This window comes from Nicrophorus vespilloides, unplaced genomic scaffold (assembly GCF_001412225.1).
Source record: "Nicrophorus vespilloides isolate i.1.1-1 unplaced genomic scaffold, Nicve_v1.0, whole genome shotgun sequence".
NCBI lineage: Eukaryota > Metazoa > Arthropoda > Insecta > Coleoptera > Silphidae > Nicrophorus > Nicrophorus vespilloides.
In genome coordinates this window covers 201008-225034 of record NW_017096075.1, presented here as the reverse complement: position 1 = coordinate 225034, position 24027 = coordinate 201008, and the positions used below count along the sequence as shown (strand labels likewise).

Below are 24027 nucleotides of genomic sequence, written 5' to 3'. Positions count from 1 at the left end.
GGCACGCTGATTAGACAGTGTTCTCGAATCGTCTGATTCACCTGATTAAACAGTGCGACCAATACGAGTTTTTCATTGGAACATTTTGCAGATTTTTTTTATTCACTTTCTATAATCTTTGAAACCGTATCCTACAAACAATATACGCACCCACGCGTACAACAAATAATTAGTATAGTTGTGCGTTTGGCTAATCAAATATAATTGGGAATTGCGTTTTATTTTTGAAAATAAATTTAATTGCTAAACTGGATTCACCGCTTCGTTTCTATATAGAAAATATAAAGTAAAATGAATTGTAGAAAATAAAAGTTTTTTTTACTAAGGTCTTTTTGTGCATTACGTATTTTAAATATAGTGAAATGAGAAAGTTGTCGTTGAGGAAGAGCGTCTTCAAAAACTTGTTCCTATTTTATCTATCTATACACGTCCAGATAGTATGTGTATATACCTTAACGGTTCTTAATTTGTCGCTGAGGCCCACACAACACTCACACATTGATGCGGAGGAACTTGAAAGACGGAAACTGGAGGTGCTTCTCGTAGTAGATAGTATAACGTGGCCATGGTGGAACAGGTAGAGTTAGAAGAGTAGAAATGTAGAGGTAATAGGTAGAGTGCGCTGACCGAAGAACCACTGAGCGCGAGGCCCGAACTCCGTACACGCACGCCTCTCGCCTTCACCAAAGCTCTCTCAGTTACTCACTAACCGTTGTGACGCGCACATGGAAATCACTCTTCGTACGACGAAGACAGCGCGACAATCGCAAATGTATCCTGCGTGGAAGTCCTGCAGGACGAGTGCTACAAACACAGTGTCTTAAACTCGAAATTATTATTATATATATATACAAATAGCACACTATTATTTAGTGTCATATGCACATATTTATTTAGTAATTGTTGGATTTATAAATTATATATATATATACCCAAAACATACTAGAAAACAAAAACAAAGAAACAATATAGGTTGGTTGATTTATTTTTTTTATTATTATATTTTTATATATTAATCTGTATAAAATATTTAATTAATTTATTTATTTTTTGTAAAAAGAACACCTGCTTTTGACGTAATAATTGTGTACATAACATAACATTTCCGTTTTACAAGTTCATACAACTATTTCCAATATAATTGAAAGAAAATGCAAAACATGTATATAGAAATTTCACTAACACGTTCTTGCATCGAAAAAATAAGAACTCGGAACATCTTGTTGCTGGTTTTTTATTGTTAAATTTATTTGTTGTTTCTGTCTATTCTTGCTCTGTCTATCTTACGAATGAATTAATATCTAAGTGTGATATGTATATACCTATTGATCGCATATAAATAGAGTGGAATCAAAATCAATACGAAAATGTACATACATACATTTCTTGGGAGTCCAGAAACTTCCCACTTTCATATCACTTAACGTCAATTGAAACACCCAGATGTATCACATTTAAAAAAGAAAACAAACAATTTGCAATCTTTTGCTGGTAAGACATCTGTTATTTGCTCATCAATATAATCCACAGCACATTTTTTACAGGACTGTATATAATATTTTATTTAATCACAGAAAAAAAAACCTCGTTACATATTTGCTCTTGTAATTACAATTATCCGAGTAGAAATGTTTGTGTCTTGAGTTTCTCCAGTAACAACGTTCGTATGTATGTGCCGTGCTTCTTTATTTCGTGTCTCTGCTCCGATCCACCGTAGTTCTCTTGGGACAAACGTATCCCATTTCTATCAATTACAATTTTATCCGGTATACCACAAAGTGACTTCAATTAGAGTTTCAAATAAAATACGTTAACTACTGAAGAACCTATACATCTTCATTTATCAAGAGTATCGCAAAATTTACTTTTTTTCTCGTTGAGCTCATGATGCATTATACCTAATTCTCGTTCAATCTATTAAACATCCTAACATGTCCAACCGTCAATGACATTTTATTATTTGAAAATTAATCGGACGCTGGTTTTAAGTAAAACTCAGATGAATATTGAATCGAATGAAACGTAATATTGTACAGTGATATATGCGTCTGTAAACGTGCCCTACATACTACAACAAACATGTCATTATGCTGCTGCATAGAATTTCTGCAGAAGTGCAATAGAAACTTGACTCTCTGATATGCAGTTCGACTGCATCGCATCTAGTAGTTACAGTTTCTGCCTTCAGCAATTCGAAACTGCTTTGTGGCTGATTTTTCGTGTACACACGATTTACGCGTTTCGAATTGAAATCCAGTTTGAATTACGTTGAAGTTTAATTAAACCGACATTTCGATGTGCCGTATTATCAATTATCTAGAGCCCACTGTTTAAATTACTGGACTGCAAATTCGCTGTTAAACACTAATTAATTGAAATGTTATGAATTCAAGGAACTTTGTGTTTGCGAGCCGCATTAATTTATTTGTTTTTCATTAAGGTTTGACCATATTTTTACATGATCCGTGAAACGATTGCATATAGTGTTTTAGTAGACTAATTGATCAAATTACTGTTTTATGTAGCTTAGACATCATTAAATAGAAGAAATTATATTTTTTTTATAGTTTTATAACGAGTTAGCTTACCTACCTTTACAGCATGCCCTAATATGATCATGAAAACACGAAACTAAATGAAAGAAAACCGTTTCTAAACCGTTTTATTGATTTCAAATAACTGCATGTTTTAGTTTTAATTGGTAGTCTTCCGTTTTCTGAAAATAGAATACATGGACTAAGATATGATAATTCATTTTGAAAGTAGAGTAAAAACTAATAAATTATCGCTTACGGAGTTTTTTTTCTTCGAAGTTTTATTAAAATCGGCCTCGGGTCAGCAATTTCGAACGCGTATTAAGCGAAATGCGGAAAAGTTCTAATAATGGAAAATTAAGACACATTAAGTACGCATATATCATATTTACATGATAACCCAGTCTTGATTAATACTGGAAATAAGATATTCACGAGGCGTATTTGATTTATATCATATCTATTTTTGTTGTAGTTGCGGCAATTAATTCCATGAATGTGTTTGTCTATTTCTAATAAAAATAGATTATAGAAATGTTAAAGTGAGATAGATTGGAAATGTTCTAAAGCAATTATTACGTTTCAATTAGTGGGTTTTCTTTTTCACTTTTTCTGTTAAGAAAAGAAACCTTCGAAGAAATATGTATCTATTTACATTTGCTTTTGATTTATACCGAATTGTTTACAAAGTATTTTTGATCATTATTGAAAAACAACATCTACATTTTGTGTAATATAATTTGTAGTTACAGCACATCTAAGTATTATTGATTAGAGCGTATTAATTTATAAAATTCTGAATCTTCAGGGGAATATGTTTCTTCAAAGGTTTCTCGAATTCAATTTAAGAGACAAAAACTCATCAAATTTTATCTTTCTTTTAGAGAGCTTCATTCATCTGTGATATTTGGATTAAAAAAGAATACTGAAAGTTAATAGAAAGAAAAGAACTTTATAGCAGTGCCTTTAGACATAATTGTTCAAATCGGCGTTTTTGTTTGTAAACATAAACAAAGAAAGAACGTTTGAAAAGTATTTGTGATTTGATGACCTAGTGTGGACCAAATGTGAGCGCCTTACGTTTATCAACAACAACAACAAAAAATATATATATATATATGAACAAAGTTTTTCTTACGTACAACAAATAGTATGTACTATTGAAAAAGGGATAGTAAAAATAGGAATAGGATTCAGATCCGGGTTTGAATAATAATAAAATCGTAATATTTTGAAACACAATGGTCGTGTTGCAAGAGAGTGGGTCGCCTATTCAGGCTCCGGCCGCTCTGCTTGACCCATTGGACTACCGTCAGACTCCGACATGCCTCAAGATGTTGCCCAAGAGATACATTAATCTGCACCAGTGGCTCGGCCCCGTTTGTCCGAAGGAACTCAAAGCACAACTTGTAAGTTTTAATCTACCAAACACACCACGAACAGAACAGACAGAACCCGTGCGCATTACGCAAATACACAATATGACCGAACCCATAATTTTTGCTTTGCCCGTCTACTACTTTTATTTTCGCAATTCATTCCGCAATTGAAAGTACTTCCCAAAATCCATAGACACGATTATCTCATTACTGATTTAACTTTGTTTCTTATTTCTAACGGACCTCCAGTTTCCTACACTTCTTCTTTTTTTTTGTTTTGTTTTCTTTTCTTTCTAGACAGTTTCAGGGAGCTCTCACAGATATTTAATTTGAATTTTAAATGTAATGGTGGCGGAACGCTTTGGGATGAGATGCAAATCACTGTAATATTGTACTAAACACAGGAATTTACTTGTAGAAATTCAAATGTGCATGCTATTTTTATCCAAATAATGATCGCAGCTTTTGTCGTGTGTTGCACATTTGACGAGTTAAAAATGATTTTATTTATAAATGCAATTACTTGAAAGTTCGTGATGTAAGCTTCAGTTTTGTATTACTGCATTACCTTCGACTATCCTTTATTTAAAAACTTAGTAATAGCCGTAATATCAGGCTGCAAATGGAAGATAAGTGAGTAGACAGGGAATATCGCGTTTCAAAACGAGCAAATATTTACATCTCCCCATCTTTTATATAAAATCGATGTTTTGCCGTCTAGGTATTTTATACGACGATTCGTCTAGGATCTTACGAAATATTCTTAGAATCATGTGTCATTAAATATAATTTAAAAAAAAATCGTGTGAATAAAGCGGATCGTTCTTGAATTCTTGAAGATTTTTGGAGGTTATCGTGACCAAGAGTTAAGTGACCAAGACCGTCACAGGTTCCTGCATTTTGGCAACGCACATACATGAAGACATTGTATTACATTGTTTCCAGTCATTAGTCGAAATTACTTACTTTAACACACCTGAACGTTGGGGCAATTGACCTTTAAAATATTTAATTCTTCTAACCTTCCGTTCTCGGTTCACTCTTTTTTTTTTAATTAATGATGAGTCGTGATTATAATTCTAATAAATACGAATATGTAATATATTTCCGTTTTGTGAATAACAAAATGTATTCATTCAAAGTATGTGAAGAGATCGTAATTATATGTGAACTAGTAAATATTGTTTTCTTTTTGTTGTATGAATTAACAATCAATGTATACATGTAAGATCTAGAAGCGTATGTGGGGCAACAGGTAATTAAAGTGACGATTGTCGTACTTATTGGATTGACTGCAATCCATTCAGGTAGTACCGTTATTAACTGTACACGTATTCGCCCTAGAATCCAACTTCTTTATATGCATTTGCGATATCCAGACTTACTATGTTTATTTATCAATTCCACTACAATACAATTGCGTAAATTTTATTCTGAATCGTACTATTCGTTGATTGACCTTGGGTCGAAGTATTTACGCACACAAAAAATGAACGCGGAAAAGAACTGGTTCCAAAAATTTTATACATTTAATTTAAATAATCGTGGTGACTTGAAGAAAAACCCAGAGGTCTTTACACCCGACGCCGCCTGTGAATACACGTAGTGGTTCCGTTATGTAATCGGAATGACCGGAGTGGAACCGTTATACGTAGACTAATATCTTCACCATTTGCAACATCTTTCGTTCAAAGAACTCATCTTAAGCACTCCGTTTTTTTTTGGCGATTTGATCGGGAATTATTAAATTTATAAGATGAGGAATTAGATGTGTAATAGTGTGTGCGAGCAGTCAATGAGGCTGAGAAGAATGGCCTTGAGTGTTGCATTCCTGAATACAGTAACATAGTAACACACTACGTGCTCGAAAAGAGTACTACTACTACTAGGAGGTTGTGTACATTCGTTCATGTATCGCACATACAAATGGATATGTGAACTCATCTATTGGAAACTTCGATTAAATCCAATTATTTTTGTGAATTGTTTTTACATTTCAATGAACAACGATTGGTTTTTTTTAATATTTGTTTTTTTTTATTAAATTAAGTCTCGCTGGAGAATGATTTACTGCACAAACACGCGAATTTCCTTTTGGTTCATTTGAATATTTTACATATCTGCTGCGCGCTTTAACAATTTACTATCGAGAACCATCTAGGCCCCTTATATGCGTATTTTCCCACCACAATTCTCTTATCCGCTCGCAACTAGTTTATAATCCGTTTTAGTTGGAATTAATTAAAAAGGGCTTTCTCTTTATTTTATGTGCCCGCATGAAAGGAGCCGTAGATTTAGTTGGCTAGCTTCGAAGCGTTGTGTGGTTGTACAGCTCTCAAATGTCTTCATTGCTGTCGATTATTGATCCAACTAAATAACAGTTCAATTAAGTGGCGATAGGAAACTTCTGGTTATATAGCCAATTGCCAATTCCGATAGATTCAATCAAAATGAACGGCCGAACGCGCCTCCATCAATTGCAATGGTTAACATTTAATGTTTCCCGTAGCCCACCAATGAACGCAATTTAAACAATGATCTACATATGATATGCCTTTAAAAGCGCTCCTCGTTGTTGTTGCAATCTCGTAACGTGCACCTAATAAATCTGCCAAAAATGTTGCGCACTGTGTTTTGATAAATCATGGAAATCTCTAGGCTCCGCCGCCGACATCAAATGGACATTCATCAACCACATGACGACATAAACGTTACTTTAAATCATATCCAATGCACATTTACCTGCCAGTAAAACTCGCGCAAAGAAATACGCGCCACCTGAACACTGCGGACAATTTAATTGCGATTTATTGCCTCGACGCAGCTAAAATAATTTTCAAATTGTATAATCAAGTTTTCTGGAAATCCTTTTGTTGCGTTTCCTCTTAAACACACTTCTTATCTTACCGCGATTTTCCTGTAGATTGCGTATTGGTTAACAATGCTTCCGTTATTACAAGCTGATAACACGTAAAAATAAATACACGTATTGCGCCCTATGTTCCCACGAACGATTTTTGATACTGTGTGACGAGTATAGCGTTTCAAAAGAAAAAGAAATAAAAATGAATTGAACCATATGTGTTTGCTCCGTACCAGATGCCCGTAATCATAATATACCATCACTTTTCACACTAGCAAAATTAGATGGGAGTACACAGAGATTGAGTGAGACGGAGCTGTGTGAACTTTGTAGCTTTTCTCGATCCTTCTACAATGAAAACATGAGCTCTTGCTGTAAATACATCGATGGATTTATATTTATGTCGTCGATTAACATGCGGCAGAAGCCTTGCCGATATTTACATATATTATAGTAAAATACCGTAAACCTTCGCAAATATATTAGCATTCATTCTCGATTTTTACCGTTTCCAAAAGATCACTCAAATCCATCTTATCGGAAATAATCATATTCAAAGATTTAAGTAATAATTCAAAGAATATTGTATTCAAATAATACGCAAATCGAAATTACTGTAACTTAATATGTTATATCTTTTATGATTTAATTAAAATAGAATAATGTTTAGGGCAAAGTACCTTCATAAATTTATGACCAATATATTTTGATTAGCAGATATGCGGGATGGAATATGGGATAACCTCCTGAGTTACCCTTCACATTATGTCGACCTATTCAATCTTAATATCTTATACATTATAGAAAGAACAACTAGATAATAATAGTCCCACATATTTAGTATAAAAAGGATGTTTTTTAAATTGATTCATGGAATGTAAATATAAATATTTGAATTTTAATATTTAGCTTCGCTCGCTTCTCAAGTTCAGACATTCGTTTGTTTCTGAATAGTAAAATGAAAGCAAACAAAATCGTGTTTAAAATTTCTGTTATTTGTTGATGAATTTGGTGTCGATCGAAGTTCTATGTATACGATTATGACTAGGACGAAGCTCGTTATCGGAACTTGTTGTGGTTGGCATACCGCAATTTTATTGGGAATTGCATTTGGCATATTGGAAAAGAGGGTGCGGTGTGTTAATCTGACTGACGGCGGAGAGACAACCAGCAACCAAATGGGGGTGGTGAGAATTGCTGATTCATTGAAGGGAGGTTTGCTATTGCTACGATGATGCTGTTGTCACGTTAATGGGCGCGGCCGGACGCACGGACCTATAATCAATGCCACATACATTTTCACGTCGACCTAGATTTAGAATATATACTAAAACCACTTTTGTGGCCTGTCTTAACACAATTCCACCACCCGCCATCACCCCGTAATAAAACAACAGTTTATAGATTACACGTGGAGCGACGAATGTCGACAGCGTATTGGTGTTCGCACGTTGTTATTACCTAGGGCGATTGTTTACACTCACGGTCCGAAGCAAAGCGTGTTGTTTATATTCAAGCAGTTTGTTAATAAAGCTTTTCTTTGTCCATAGAGAAGTTTATCATGCGTTAGTAGTTGTCAAACGGTTGTCCATTAGATGCAAATATACATGTTGATCGTTTGATCCAATATGAAAATTAGTTTTTCTTCGTTTTGCTAAGCCTTTTTCCGGTCACTATGCATATTAAATATTTACGCATGCTGGGGTGTGTTGCGTGTAATTTATTAACGCGCGAGTCGCGGCGCATAATGAGTTTTACAAGTCGTCGGCGAAAAGGGGGGAAGGGTCTATCGTTCGCTTATCGCCTGGCTTTAAGTGTAATAACCGTTCCGCATGCAACTTAGGTCTGAAATATTTACGACAGTTCATTCTAGGTGCGAAATAATTGAGAGCGAGCTTCACGGTACCACGAGCACACACAGTGTCAGTCCTCCTTGACTGACGACGACGAAGGCATGAATCTCATTTTCATAATGCCCTCCATAAACCACCTAACTTTTCAAACACATCCAGACGTATCCGGCGCACGAAGCGCCACCGTCGCACCCATCCAGCCAACATTTAATCATTTTAGCCTAATGATCGAATTTATCCTCACCATAATGTATAACGTACCCTTAATAATGATAAAACTCGAACGGTGCGCATTTCGTGAACATTCCCCATTCAATTATCCGGAAATGTTTGTTTCCTTTTCTTTTCTCTTCCATTTAATTACAAAATGGCCGGACGCGCCTCGTTCTGCTCCTCTGCCAACGAGAAAGACGCGTTTGTTGCAGAAATACACTTGCAATTACAATTTTATAATTAGCAAAATAAACTATTGTAATTGTAAGCTAATATTTGCATGTTCGTGACGATGCGTTTTCCCTGGACAGCACATAAAAAAATCCATTAATAACGCTCCATAATTTTCCAACTGTTTACAATACAGTTTAAGTAATTATAATCGAGCTAATAGCACATTTTCACTTAAATAATCTTTCAACGTTAAAAAAATAAATGGAATATAGTATTGGGAATACTTTCCGTGGCAATTGGCGAATATCTAGAAAGCAATATTCAGTTAGTCGGTGTGCCTTGAGAATAGATGCATTGTCATGCACTACCCTCGTCCTTTTTCCACAATAGACTCCCTCAACCGGTACAAACATTAACGTAATATGCGGACATCTCTTCCAATAAAATTCCTTAAATATAATAATAACTCCATTTCCATTTATTAAACTTTATGACCATCCCCCCCTTTTCGTGCCTCAAATTGATGAACCTACGTTTCATCCCCAGTAGCGATTTGGTTATTCAATTAAGTCGGGGTTATTGGCACACCTTCACATAAATATTGCACAGCCGCCTACAGGAAATTAACTACTGATACGACGCGATCATTCGAAAAACTAATCGTTTTCGTCATCTACCATTTTTTGGGTTGTAATGTCTATATTATCAATATGAAGTTATATTCAAACACAGAATATACACGAATTAATTACTTTTTTTTATAAGTAAACATTATTTTCAATTATTAAATCTATCCAATATTGATATTTTGGATTAGCTTTGTCAATTCTGCTAATGAACGTGAAGTTCATCAGATCAATTATACGATACATTCGGATTTCGGAAACCTTCGCACGTTGGAATTCCGTGAAACATTCATTTGAACGTACAAATCGGAAATTAATTATTTAAAAGTTGAGCGCTTTCATTTGATTTATATTGAATTTCAATTACATTGAATTAGCCTGCTTACATTTAGTTAACAATAAATAATAAACCCGAGTATATTAAATTGTTCGGGTTATTGATATGCAAGTAATAGTAATAATGTTATTACGTATGATCAAAATAAATTGTGTCCATTATTGTATTAAATTTCGCGAATTATTAATTCGATAAATCAATATAACGGATAATATTACCTTAGTTAAAATCACTTTTATAATTGCACTGGCCTGCAGTAAATATGCTTTTAAATCAATATTTCCACAGCGAATTCAATAGATTTTGCATGTGTATTACATGTCTTACATTATTTTTGTTTGCAGTTGTTGTTGTACACGGTGAACGCGTTTTGATTAGCGCTTTTTTAAATCGATATCCATTTACATTCTATATCGCACATTACCAGATTTCGTATTATATAACCGAGCCGATTATAAAATCCATTGGCGGAATTTGCTTATTAATTGTAATTACCATAAACGTAATTAGTGAGCCATGCCACAATGTAGCCGTTGATTGAAATACCGGGTTGGGTTACGGGGTGTTTGTAATTAAACTGCAAACTGATTAGTATTATTATTATATTCTGCGATTAACATTTAATAATGTAAAATGTTTATTATTTGGTCTTGGGACGGAACGTAAAGGGCATCAACTAGAAAAAAATCTAAATAATTAAAGTGGCAGCGAGGTGGATATAATAAAAGCCCTCTGGGGACTCGGGATGTTTCTCGCGACCTTTATGGAAAATGGGGGAGGCAGGCGACGCGACCTACCCGTCCAAATGCCATTACGGCATTTAAATTTTCCCCCGGAAAAATAAATATGATGGGGGAGAAAAGGGAAAGGGGCGAAAAATGTAATCGGTGTGGAGAGGAGGAGAGCGTGCAGACAAATAAAGCGGCGACGATGATGCGCATTAGTCGTTTTCGACTAATTGAAATAAATCTCTTTTGACACTCTCCAACCGTGGGGTGGTTTTCTGTGGGCGCGGCTAATGGACTCGTAAATAGAATATAGTGTGGGAGAGGCATCGGTTGGATTACAAAACGCGAAACCTTCAGGTCAATATTTAATTCTGTAAATAAATGAGAAACGGTGCATCCCCTACGTGCTGGTATCTGCACCCTATCGTTTCTCGATTCGATTGATTTCTGAAAACCCCCCCACTTCCATCGTGTCGATACAGATTCTTAATATTTAACATCTTTGGGTAATAGCAGCGTCGCAACCTTGCCATTGGTTTACTCAGCTATGAAATGTGTGAATTTACACATTGATTGGTTATAAATTTTCATTCACTTCAAACATATTTGTAAAAGCCATGCCATTAATGTGTTGACCTTAGGATTAAAATTCAAGATTGAATATATTTTCACAAGGTTTATTAAAAAGGTTATATTATCATTCTAATACTTATTTATGATTAGTAACAGTGCATTACGTCTATCTTAATGGTCCAATATATTTAATGTAATGATGTAATTGCAATAAAGTAAGAGTACCTACTGGTTTATGTGAAAACTGTAGCTGCATATAGAGATTCCTGGCAAACCTGGTTCATCATCCACTGGACGGGCGTTGGCATCCCCAGTGTTTCAGTATGCAACCGTGCATTTCCCAAATGGTTTCCGTGAATGTTTAAATGCGGTGCAAATTTAATGACGAAAATTTTAAAAGCGGAATCATCTCGCTCGGAATTAATCACTTCTAAACAGCAAAGCGAATTAAGTGGCGAACGTTATAAATAATATCCGCGCGAAATTATCATACACCTTTGAACATTGCGAAAACACATCCTTCATGTTTTGAGTTCAACCAAAATATAACGATGATTCCATTCATTATTCAAAATTATAGAAAGAAACAAATCTTGACTTTGCTATGTTAAAGTTTAATAAAAAAAACTGACATTGGATTACACCCACGGCTTGATCATTTGGGAGGAGGACTTTGGAGGCTATTGATTTCTCTGGCTTGGACGAATACTATTAAATAATTTAGTTGAATTCCTAAAACGAGTTAACCTCGATTTCAATATTTCCCCAGCTTTTATGTTTTTCAACTTTTAGTCATGTAAGAATAATTCCGAATATTAGTTACGCTGCACGCACATCAAAACACTGACTGTCTTATTTTTTTTTGTCTTCTAATCTGATTCCATCGTTTTTCGTTCTGTATTATTAAATTACACTGTACAAAATGCATTTTCTTTGTGAATAAAATTCTAGAAAGTGTGAAACGCAAAAAATCTTCAGCGCCGGTGAAAATGATGCTCGAAATGGGAACAAGTGGAAACTAGGAACAAAGTGAATGCACCGTTGCATTAATCCGTGTGTATTTATTGTATCATTTAAGCCTCTTGCTGTTTTATCGCCAGACGCGCATAGTTTAATCGATGATCACCCCGAAGTGGTGATTTCATGCATTACTTGAGATCTTCCTCTTCCACTTCATATCCGCCCGTCTTCTGACAAAGGCCACTTAGTGCAACTACTTGGCTGCATTACCTATTGACACGTAACTTGCGCAATAACGGTGAAATAAAATGGCAGGAAACTAGTACAGCCTCTTGCAGGCTACATTTAAATGGTAAATAGCACTCTGAGTGCACTACAATGATATGTAATAGCATCTAGGAAGTGAAACATATCAAGTAAATACACATGCGTACCACGCGAGCTCACGCAATATTTTCATACTTTACAAGCATTTAGTGGGTGATATTTTTAAGGTTTCCATAAATAAGCCGCAGTGGATTTACTAATGTCCACATTTATGACGGCAATATGTCCCATCATCAATCATTATTGAGCATGACAAGTAATTTACGCTCTTCTTCGTGCGGAGGAAGGACATTTCATGCATATAATGCTGCTCATTTAGAAAGTCTCTCCAATGACAGGCTTTTTTGAAACTCCAAAAAAAAAAAATATATATATATATAAGAGATTTAGTATTGGATTAAAAAGCGTGAGCCATAAATATAAATTAGTAAGGCATTCTTATCGCTATACATCTTAAATATGTAATACCAGATGTGAAATTACGTAATTAGTTTTGTAACAATTAATTGTTTACACAATTGCGCAAAGATTTGAATGTAAATTGATCTAAAATTTGCATCCGTCAATTGCGTTATCGATAAATTCACGTCATAGACGAGTCGTCGCGTTACGTCTTCAATTATGTTTGCTTTACTTTCTAATAATAGATTCAGTCTTTGATACCAAGAATAAAAGTAATTCATATGAAGAAGAAAAAAAATGTCTTCGGGCGCACAAGATTCTAGGGCAATCTTAGAAAGAATTTACTTCGACAAAGTTAATTGATCCAATCCTCCAGCTGCAACTGGTAACCCAATCATTTCCTGACTAAATAAGAAACGAATTAGATTACGCCGTTCCGCCCTTATCTATAATGCGATTGAAAAAGGGTAGGCACGAGGAAATATATATTTTGCGGTACACTTTATTAAATATTGCCGCGTATAAATTGCATTGACGTTGATTTCCAATAAAGATTGTTATTATAAATTTTGTATCAAATAAATGAAGGAAGTGAGCTGCAGCAATAATAACCATTATTATTATTCAAATGAAAACTCCTTGCCAATTCATAAGGATACGTAATGCATAATCGTTATATTTTATTATACCAGAAATATTCGCTTAAAAAAAATAATAATATCGGTTTATAAAATGCGTTTCCTCGATGCAAATATGTATATCATATTTCGTGATTTACTTGTTATTTGATATATTTCTATCGTAACAAACTGGTATTTATTAGAAATTGATCGTATATACAGTTGGAAAGGATGCTGTGAAAATGGGATGAAGACGCGTGCAACGTTTGGTATTTTCATTTTGATGAAAGAAATTTATTTATTCATAAAATATGTTTGCTATTATGTTAAATAGCACATGCGGAGAGACCTCGGGCAAACGAGAAAAATGCCCCGGAAAAGTTTATTTTCGTGGAAATAAATTTCGCTCCGTTGCAACAAGTTATAATTTATGAGGGACAGTGAAAATGTATGAAACTTCGGCGACGGGCGTTTTCTTAAGATTACGTTCACCAAACCACTCCACCGCTTCGCGTAATGCCAAAAACAGTTAGTTTTTTTTGTTGTTAAATATTTGTTTGAATACAGCATACAATGGTAACCACATGCATAAACAAAAAAAAATTAAAAGACCTACGACTGATTGTTCTCTGTTTAATATTTCTTTTTACGGTAATTTTCTTTCCATGAGTCTGCGGCGAGCTTTCGCGGTTTTGAGACCTACTTCTCTCCCACTAACACACTTTTCCGTAGGATTTGCATTCGCATGTCCGAAAGGCTACGAGAAAATAAAAATACTGAGATGCTTCCTCGAGAATATGTTTTGTTTAGAATTTATTACGTTTCAGACTAATTTATAGTGCACGAAATTATACGTGACGAAAAAAAAATAGCCAGCACTAAGCGTATAACTAGATAGATTAGTCTGGGCCAGAAAAAGAAAGCAAAACCAGGATCTAGTTTGAACACACCTATTTTCAGGTGTGGGCGTCTGCAGTAAGGAAATTGCGTTTTGTGCTTTTACCAAGGCCGTCGAAGAGCTTTTTCCTGCGTGTAAAAAAAAACAGAATGCTCAATCTTCAATTACTTTAACTGCTGCTGCAGTTTAATTAAATAAAAAAAGTATTATTCAACAATGATAGCGCATTGGGTGCGGCTCGTGATATACTGTATTGCAGGGTAGCGGAAAAAAAATGTAATACATTTAGAAGCGAGGCTCGACTATCAAAACATCCGTTCATAAAACCGAACGAGTTTTCCATTTTATGTTTGACATACAAATCAATATCTCCGGGTACATTAATGACGTGGAACGCCTGAGTAAATATATTTCCATTAAAGGTGGGACATTTAATTAGTGATTAATAATTTGGCTTACTTAACAATGGATACGTCTGTCTGATACGTCCACGCTTGATAAATGTGTTTGTGTTGCGCAATGGTCACAGACAAAATTTGAAAGTCCGAAGAAAGTGAATTATAACTATCTGATAAATAAAAAAAATGCCCGATCCAAATATAGTGACTTAATTCATATTTCAATGTGCTCTATATTTCGTACGCATTCCCCTGCTATTACTTATTTGCAAATAATTAGTAATTTCTATATTCGGTAATTTAGTGAGATTAACAGAAAGGTAAACATTAGTGAACATAGTTAAGATTATTGGTATTTGCATTCCAAAAAAAAACACTTTACTTGCTGATACGTATTGCCAGTACTATATTATACAGACACATGCAGTTGCGACGACAATGTAATTTATATACACGCACAATTTTTATGCAATGCTTCGACTAGCGTAACACGCGATTTTATCTGGAAAAGATACTGTCCAACTTTTACCGCGCGTTACACTCCAGAGCACCCGAACACCCACAAAAATGAGACTTGAAATTCTAAGAAAGTGTGGATTGCCTTTGAATGCTTAAATAACGTGCAGTGGAACAAGTGAAACAAATCATAATCGATTTTTATTTGCACCAAATTCAATTAAGTTTTTTCTATTTACGGATATATTTATGGAATCAAATTTGTTTCGTTGTCTAAAAAACAGTAGTAATCGTGTCGCTGGCGTTTTCGAAAATAATTTAAACTTTATTACAGTTGCCATCTATTTTTATGCATTCATGGGAAACAAAGAAATAAAACTTTTTCGTTCTTCTGATAGCTTACGATCACGAGAAAAGATTGTATAAATATTATTTTTGTACGGTCGTCGGAATCAATATTGTTGCATATAATTCTGATTGGTTTTCCACGAAACCTGGTGAGATGTTAAAGTAAGCTTTTTATTCCTGCGGCCATCAGCAAATGAACTCCGCTGAACTCGACGAAGAGTGACCAAAGATAAGGTGTAACGACCCGGTGGAGATCCGTTACTCGCGTTTGCCCCACATCGGTACCACTCAGTTCCTTCTTTTCTATATTAGCTCTGCTGTCTGCTTTTTTTCTTCTCTTCATTTCGCACTTAAACGAACTAAAGATTAACGTTCTTTGCGTTTGTTTTGCAAGACCTATAGTGTTAACACCCGCAATACGGTCAAACACTTCGGGGATTAAATAACATTGCATCATACACATATAACGTTCTGCCGATCCCATGCGGACCATTCATTTTTTTGAAAGGATTTTCTCAAGAATTTCTCTCGAGTGCGTATTTACCCTAGAATCCGACCGCAAAGTCTACAAATGATTCTAGATTTAATCTTGCAACAACGTAGAAGCGAAAAAGAAAAAAAAAGACTTCTCATTGAACACAGCGAGGCTAGCGAATTACGTAATTGCATCACAAAACGTGCTGCCGTCGCCGTTGTGTTGAGAAGCAGCAGCAAGTTCAAGTTTAATCTGAGCGCATTCAAAGCGAGAAACTTTACTAAGACTAAAAAATTATAATTAATTACAAACGCATGTTATAAAATTGTGTTTTCGTAAGTGTATCATAGGATCCTTAATTTTATATAAGTTTCCCTTCTAAAATGGTAGAGACCTTTTTCTAAGAGCGGATTATATACAGCTCCACGTCACAAATCTAATAAGCAGTAGTGTCCTGCTTATCAAGAGTCACGACTGAAACTGCTATTCGATTCGAGCCGTTCATTTCCTGATTGACCACCATACCTCTCGACATACTACCACGCCATTCCATTTTTTTTTTGTTTGTTAGTTCGACTTCCAATTTTGAATAGAACAAAAACTAGTAATTAGACTAGGAAGAAAAAGTGGACTAGATTTTAATTGGTTTTTATTTTATGATCCGTGGCCAACGCTCAATGTATATTGTATAAACTGACTGGGTTTGGTCACTACTTTTACGCGTAAAACAACATTTAAATCACTTAATTAAGAATCCGTTAACAAGATTTGGATCACATTTTCTACGCCTTTGGGCATTCCGATCGTACTGATTTAGATCATCCAATTAATTGTAAGATTAGTTTCTCTAACTAAAAATGGTGATCAAATATAATAATAAATAATCTGTTTAAAATATATTTACATATTTATAAAGAAATGAGTGGGTGAATGATGATTGACCATACATAGCCCCAGACATCATTAGTAATTATGTTTTTCAAGTTCAGTCAAGATGTTTCGTTCTCAGACACCATGTAAAGTTAACATCAACTTTATATGATGTCTAAAAACATAAAATTATGCAAATAAGTCTTCGTTAATGTAATTGCAAGTACTGTTCAATGAAAGTGACCTCGCCCTGGCGAAGAACGCTTGCGCTACAACATTTCCTATATTTATATAAACCTGAATGAACTCGACGCATGTAAAAAAAATACCAATTATCAATACGTTTTTGCTGAACCGTATTCAAAATTGTTTGTTCGTTAAAAATTCTGCAAAATATATAGTATATTATAGTGATTGATTGTTAGTTGCTTTTATGCGTGTTTAATATTTAAACGTTTTGTAGGTGGTGAATAAATTAGCTCACAAAGCACGCGTCTCTAATTTCTCTCATTTTATTTATCTAGATCAATTTCCTTTCACCTATAACTTTAGGTAATATGAGACGGTATTTTAAGTAACCACCTAACCTCTAACGACATAGTAATGACTGGTCCTGCCCACTTTACAAAATTTCTATTCATTATGTCTGCTGCAATCCAATTTACAAAATTCTCAAATCAGAGAATTCCTTCTGGCATAAAGAATTGTGTGATTGTTTTGCAAAAATGTAAATGTAATAAACATGGAATCAGTGTACAGAGCCAGCAAGAGACATTTCGCTTTTGCTAAAATAACATTTTAATATTTACCCATTATTAACCTATTATATCATTGACTAAAATAAATGCGCCGTGGAGTTTTCCGACCATTTCTTTCTTCCTTTTAATGGCGGTTTAAAATAGAAGTTGCATATAATGAACTGTTAAAATGTCGGTATTTAAAATCGAATAGCCCGCCGTATGTTTATTGTAAATATTTGAAACTTTTGGTGTATTTAAAGCCTGAGAGGAATTGGATCCGGTTATAATTTTTCTAACGCGTTTATATATATTTTCGTATCGCAGATATAAATTCGTCGCATTTTCTAGTCTGCCACTTACAATGCGTAACAAAACAAATATATGAGCATATGCCTTTTTTTTATCAAAACAAATATTTACCCCATATGGTGCTGGTGCTATCTACCCAATAATTTTGAAATTTATAATTAATTATTTATTTATTGCAATTATATTAATGTGTATTATTTTTTGTGTGTGTTTTCTAGCAATTATTTCGATCACAGCAAACTCAAGCCGCCACCCCGAATCCAGCACAATTGCAGCTCTTGCAGCAACAGCAACAACAGTATCTCGCGCAGCAGCAACAGGCGGCCGCATTTCCCCAAGCTGCTGGACCATACTTAGTGAACACCCAGCAAGAAACCTCATATCTAATACCTGCACCTCAATATTATGGAGTCGGTCCATGGGTTTATCCGGCACCTGCAAACCTTATACAGCAGGGTGCCAGCAACGGTGCTCGTCGGCCACTTACGCCCAACGGCACCGCTGAATCCCAACAGCAAGTGCAACCCCAAGTTCCTGGATACATCGTACCCTATTATGACCAAAATGCAGCTCCTATCCTTATGGCACAGGGCGCAGCTATGCGAAATGGCACGCCAATGCGTCTTGTCTCACCAGCTCCAGTTCTTGTGCAACCTCAAGCTTCCAGACAGACACCGGCAGCATCTCTTTACTCGAGTACTCCTCAAAGTCTATATGGAGCCAATGTCAATACATCAGTGAATGGAACAACACTTGGAGGTAAATAAATCTATATTTATTCGTTCATTCACTAATATTTTTGTACATAATATATACATATAACGCAAACACCATGCTTGTGGGCATGCTATTTTGAAATGATGCAGTTTTATATCATTGGTTATCAATCGATCAGCTTGAGAGAGATGTTTTTTTTTTAAATATATTTATATGTATATACAGTTAAAAGTTCGTAAGTTAAGTGAGTTAAGCTGACTATATATACATATTTATATATGCAGGTATTCTCATATTTTGCTTTGCATCTCATTGAACATCAATATGTAATACCTGTAAATATATATGTTCATTGTTTTCTATTTCATTAATCATGATGTTTACTAACTTATTTGTGGTGTGTGTGGGTTCAGGTGTGGCCCAAGGGGTGGGTTCAGGTTTGTTCCCAACATTGCACGCGCCCCCCTCTGCCCAATTCGGCAGTTCCTCGCTTGGCACCATCGGCTCTTCAGCCGCTACTACAACTTCTTTGCATTCAGGTACATACTAATTTCATCATTCATCTAATTAAATACAAATCTAATAACTTAAACGTTTTAATTAATGGTGTATATTTGCAATAGGTTTAGGCCTGACATCGACGACAACTGGACGGCGTGACTCTTTCGATAGGAACACATCCGCATTCTCGCCATCCCTTGAATACAGACCGAAATGGCCTGCTTCCTATGGATTGGGCGGAAGTCCGAGTCCTATAACTGGCTCACTAACTCCACCGCCGACTGCACCCTTGCAGTTGGGCAATTTGGTCAATTCGCGCGTTCTTTCTGCCGCCCCAGGTGCTGAAGCCAAATATAGAAATACTGTAGCTGCTGGTTTAACTACAAACGCAATATTTGGTTCCAACAATTCACTTTTCAATAAGATCTCTTCTTTGACCGGTGTAGCTAGTTCATTAGATAAGGGCACCCAAGGTCGTTCCAGACTATTGGAAGACTTCAGGAATAATCGATTCCCGAACTTACAGTTGCGTGACCTTGCAAATCATATTGTCGAGTTTTCGCAAGATCAACATGGTTCCAGATTCATACAACAGAAGCTCGAGCGCGCCTCTTCGGCGGAAAAGCAAATGGTTTTCAACGAGATTTTGTCCGCCGCTTATAACTTGATGACTGATGTATTCGGGAACTATGTCATTCAGAAATTTTTCGAATTTGGTACACCGGAACAGAAGACTACGTTAGCTCAGAAAGTTAGGGGCAACGTATTGCCGTTAGCTTTGCAAATGTACGGTTGCCGCGTAATTCAAAAGGCGTTGGAGTCTATACCGGCAGAACAGCAGCAAGAAATTGTTAGAGAACTCGACGGGCATGTCTTGAAATGCGTTAAAGATCAAAATGGTAACCATGTTGTTCAAAAATGTATTGAATGTGTCGATCCGAATGCTCTACAGGTAAGTTATCATTATAATTGCAGGAGAAATAGAATATATCTAATAACATCTTTCCTTCCAACAGTTTGTCATTCAATCGTTCGTCGGTCAAGTTTACAGCCTATCTACACATCCATACGGTTGCCGAGTAATTCAACGCATTTTGGAGCATTGCACGCCAGAACAAACTGCACCAATTCTAGCTGAGCTTCACACTCACACCGATCAATTGATTCAAGATCAATTTGGAAATTACGTCATCCAACATGTCCTCGGTACGCTATTAAAATTCGCATTCAATTATTAATTTCAATTCTAACATCCTGGCGCATTTTTTTTTTACAGAACATGGTAAGCCTGAAGATAAATCGCAACTTATCACCAGTGTCCGCGGAAAGGTTCTGGTGTTGAGTCAACATAAGTTTGCCAGTAATGTGGTAGAAAAATGCGTGACACACGCTACGAGAAACGAACGTGCTGTACTAATCGAAGAAGTGTGCGGATTCAACGATAAGTAAGTAATCACCTTGTTTTCTGAAGAAGAAAAAAAAAACATTTTTTAAAAATTTAAATTTTAACACTATTTACTTTCCGTTTAGTGCTCTGCATGTAATGATGAAAGACCAATACGCAAACTACGTTGTTCAAAAGATGATAGACGTCAGTGAACCAACGCAGCGAAAGGTTTTAATGCACAAGATCCGGCCGCATTTAAATTCTCTCCGTAAGTATACTTACGGTAAACATATTATCGCCAAGCTGGAAAAGTTCTTCATGAAAACCCCTGGCTCGATGGGTTCAATGGGTGGTGAGCTTGGCCCAATTGGCCCACCCACCAACGGCGTTCTTTAATGAACGCAAATAAGGAATATATAACATCAGCAAACAAAACAAAATTAAGAAAGAAAAAAAAAGAAAAAAACTATTTAATTTAAATTCATTTTTTTCAATTTTTATTTGCGCCAATTATTATTATTTTCTTGTATTAAGGCTATACATTTTGCAAATACTTTTTTTCTTTTTCTATAATATACATATAATATTTTTTTTGTTTGACCAATCGCACTTTGAAGTCTTAAGTGCGGGGTACCAGTATTTCATTTATTTTTTTTATCGTTACGCCTTCTTTTCTGTTCAACTTTTTAAGCATATTAATAACTTTCATTTAACGTTTGTTTATTAATTTCTATAATTATAATTTTTAGTTTAAGGTTAGCGTGAAATATGGTATATATATATATTAATTGTATTATAGAGGTATTTATATATAGTTGCGCATCTCCTACTCCTAATTAACACTTCTTTTTTTTTATTCTTCAAAAAATCTTCATTTTTCTCAATTGTGGTCACAATGTGTTAAGTTTGCATTTTTTTTATCTAATGCAGTAAATACGAGTCGAAATGAAACAGAAAACATGGTCAGTTCAAGATAACTATATACAAACAACAGAAACAAACGCTCGCGTTGCTGATTTCCTGCAGCCTTCGTTATTGTTATTTGCCTCGCGAATTTGGATTTAATAATTTCATAAACTGAATCGATGTAAATAACTTGAAGAAGAAAGCATGTACTGTTATATCCGAGCGAAACAAAAAAAAATATGTTCCACACAGATTATCCTGACATTAATATTGTGATATCGAATCCTCAGGAATAGTTCTGAAAGTGAAAAAAAATAAATAAAAGAATAACACGAAGACACAATTCATCTTTTCTGTAAAAAAAAATCATCCGTGACGAAATTACCTTTCATAGACTGTAAAACCGCCTTCTTACACAACACACACACAGACACACACATCCACATATTTCGCACGTACACATCATGTAACATTAAATAATTATTTTATTTAGAAAAGAATACTATGCATTTTTATCAGTTTATGTTATTTTATTCACTTTGTTCTTTTTTAATAATATAAACTAAGTAAATGATTCTTTTTCTTTGTTTATTTAACAACTAATTCAATTTACGTGTTGTTGGAAATTCATGTTTTTTGGTATAGCAATGGTAAATATATATAGTGAGTGATTCAACTATTCGTTTTGTCGTAAGGTGTATGTTCTCAAGTAGCAAATGAACGTAATCGAAGTGAATTCTCTTTGATTTCGAGATTTTTTAAAGTATATTAAAAAAAAAACTAAAGTAAATAAACGCATGCAAATTACACAATTGTAACCTTTAAAAATAACACTTTTTTAGAAATTTTAAAAATTGTACTTTAGAATCGTAATGGATGAAGAAATCAAGTATATATTTAAAGAAAGGAAAAAAAATACAAATTAAAGCGAAAAAATATATTAGGGATAGAAGGTTCGTTATACTTGTGTTACTATTCAATCAATTACCCAATTACTCTTATATTTTGTCAATCGCTTAAAGAAATTCCATTAATTTTACTTTTTTTATAATTACGCCTCTTAATTTCATCTCGAACAATGCAATTATAATTTTGGTTATTTTCGTTTTTAATTTTAAATCGATTTTTACAACTTTTCTTTTGTGAGTGTGTGTTTTCAACGTGAAAAATACATTGATAAAATACAAGAGTATATTGTTGCACTCTGCATAAAATTAATCTTCTTAAATGTACATTTTCTAATTGCACATATTTTTCCCGAATTGTATAACGGTAACAGAATTATTTATACTTAATGCAATCGAGTTACACGTCGAAAGTTATGTTCGTTCATTTGTTGTCACTACTTTTCATTTCATTATTTTTAAAACTAACGAGATGTGCGCCCCCTTCTAATATCCTACACATGTGTACATATATTATCGTTTTTTTGTATTATATGTAATATAGTTTTGTTCATAATTCATATATGAAGACGTATAAAAAAAAGGAAGATATAACAAAGGTAAATTGAGAAAAGAAAAAAAATCCATTTCCAAACAGCTAATTGAAATTGCCACAGTAAGGAAAAAGAGTGTTCTAAAGTTAAGTTCTTATAGTTTCTTGATCATATGCGTCTCGTTGATACGAGGAGAAAGAAAGAAAGAAAAAAAAAACACATAATAATAATAATATTTTTGATCCGACACGAAACCTACCGAATGACCCCGAATCAACGTGATATGTATATATGTTAACCGAATATTAAATTGTATTTATATAAAAAAAAAATGTTTGATAGTTGTATAATCATGTAAAATATTACCACTTTTGTACTTAGAAAACAAAGAAATTGTTATATATATGTGCTATATATATATATAAATATTGATCATTCGCATAGCGCCAATTGGGATACTCTTGTCTGCAACATTGTTTCTACCTCCACTGTCACTATATATATATAATTGTATATTAAATAAAGAGAAAAAAGTAATGTTTATATATAGTAATTTTTATATACAAAAAAAAATAATAATACTACAGGGTTCTTTCTATTGTAAATAAATATATCACGCATTGCGCTGGATCCGTCCAAATCCACATGAATTTACACGATTGTCAATTTCGTGAGTTGTTGGAGCGGACTCGGCCAAGTCGTAGTATATGTATAATGTTTGTAAAGTATTGTAATATTTTGTCGATACCACCAATTGCAAAAAATAACAAATCATGTAACAAATGTATATTATGTAATTAATCGTTTCTGTTAATGCTAAGTTCTTTATTATTTTTATCGATAATATTATTTTCCTGGTGGACGGTAGAAGCAGATTTGCGATTCGGAGTGTCCCATTCGAAGATTCGTGGTGATGGACGGTGTAGTTTAATATATTGGGGGCATCGGCGGGTTTTTTCTTTTGTTCGAAAAAAATGCAAAGAGAAGGAGAGAGA

The 24027-nt window shown here is 34.5% G+C and overlaps 1 protein-coding gene across 1 annotated transcript in view; it reads left to right on the top strand.

Annotated features, from left to right (window-relative positions):
- The window catches only part of LOC108569394 (maternal protein pumilio), a 48271-nt gene extending 27099 nt beyond the window's left edge, over positions 1–21172 (top strand). The window contains exons 7-12 of the mRNA XM_017930926.1: positions 18302–18842; positions 19214–19339; positions 19424–20253; positions 20318–20507; positions 20578–20746; positions 20832–21172. Of these exons, the coding sequence (XP_017786415.1) occupies positions 18302–18842; positions 19214–19339; positions 19424–20253; positions 20318–20507; positions 20578–20746; positions 20832–21084 (2109 nt within the window). The 3' untranslated portion in view covers positions 21085–21172. The remainder of the gene's footprint in view (positions 1–18301; positions 18843–19213; positions 19340–19423; positions 20254–20317; positions 20508–20577; positions 20747–20831) is intronic.
- The last annotated feature ends 2855 nt before the right edge of the window (positions 21173–24027 follow it).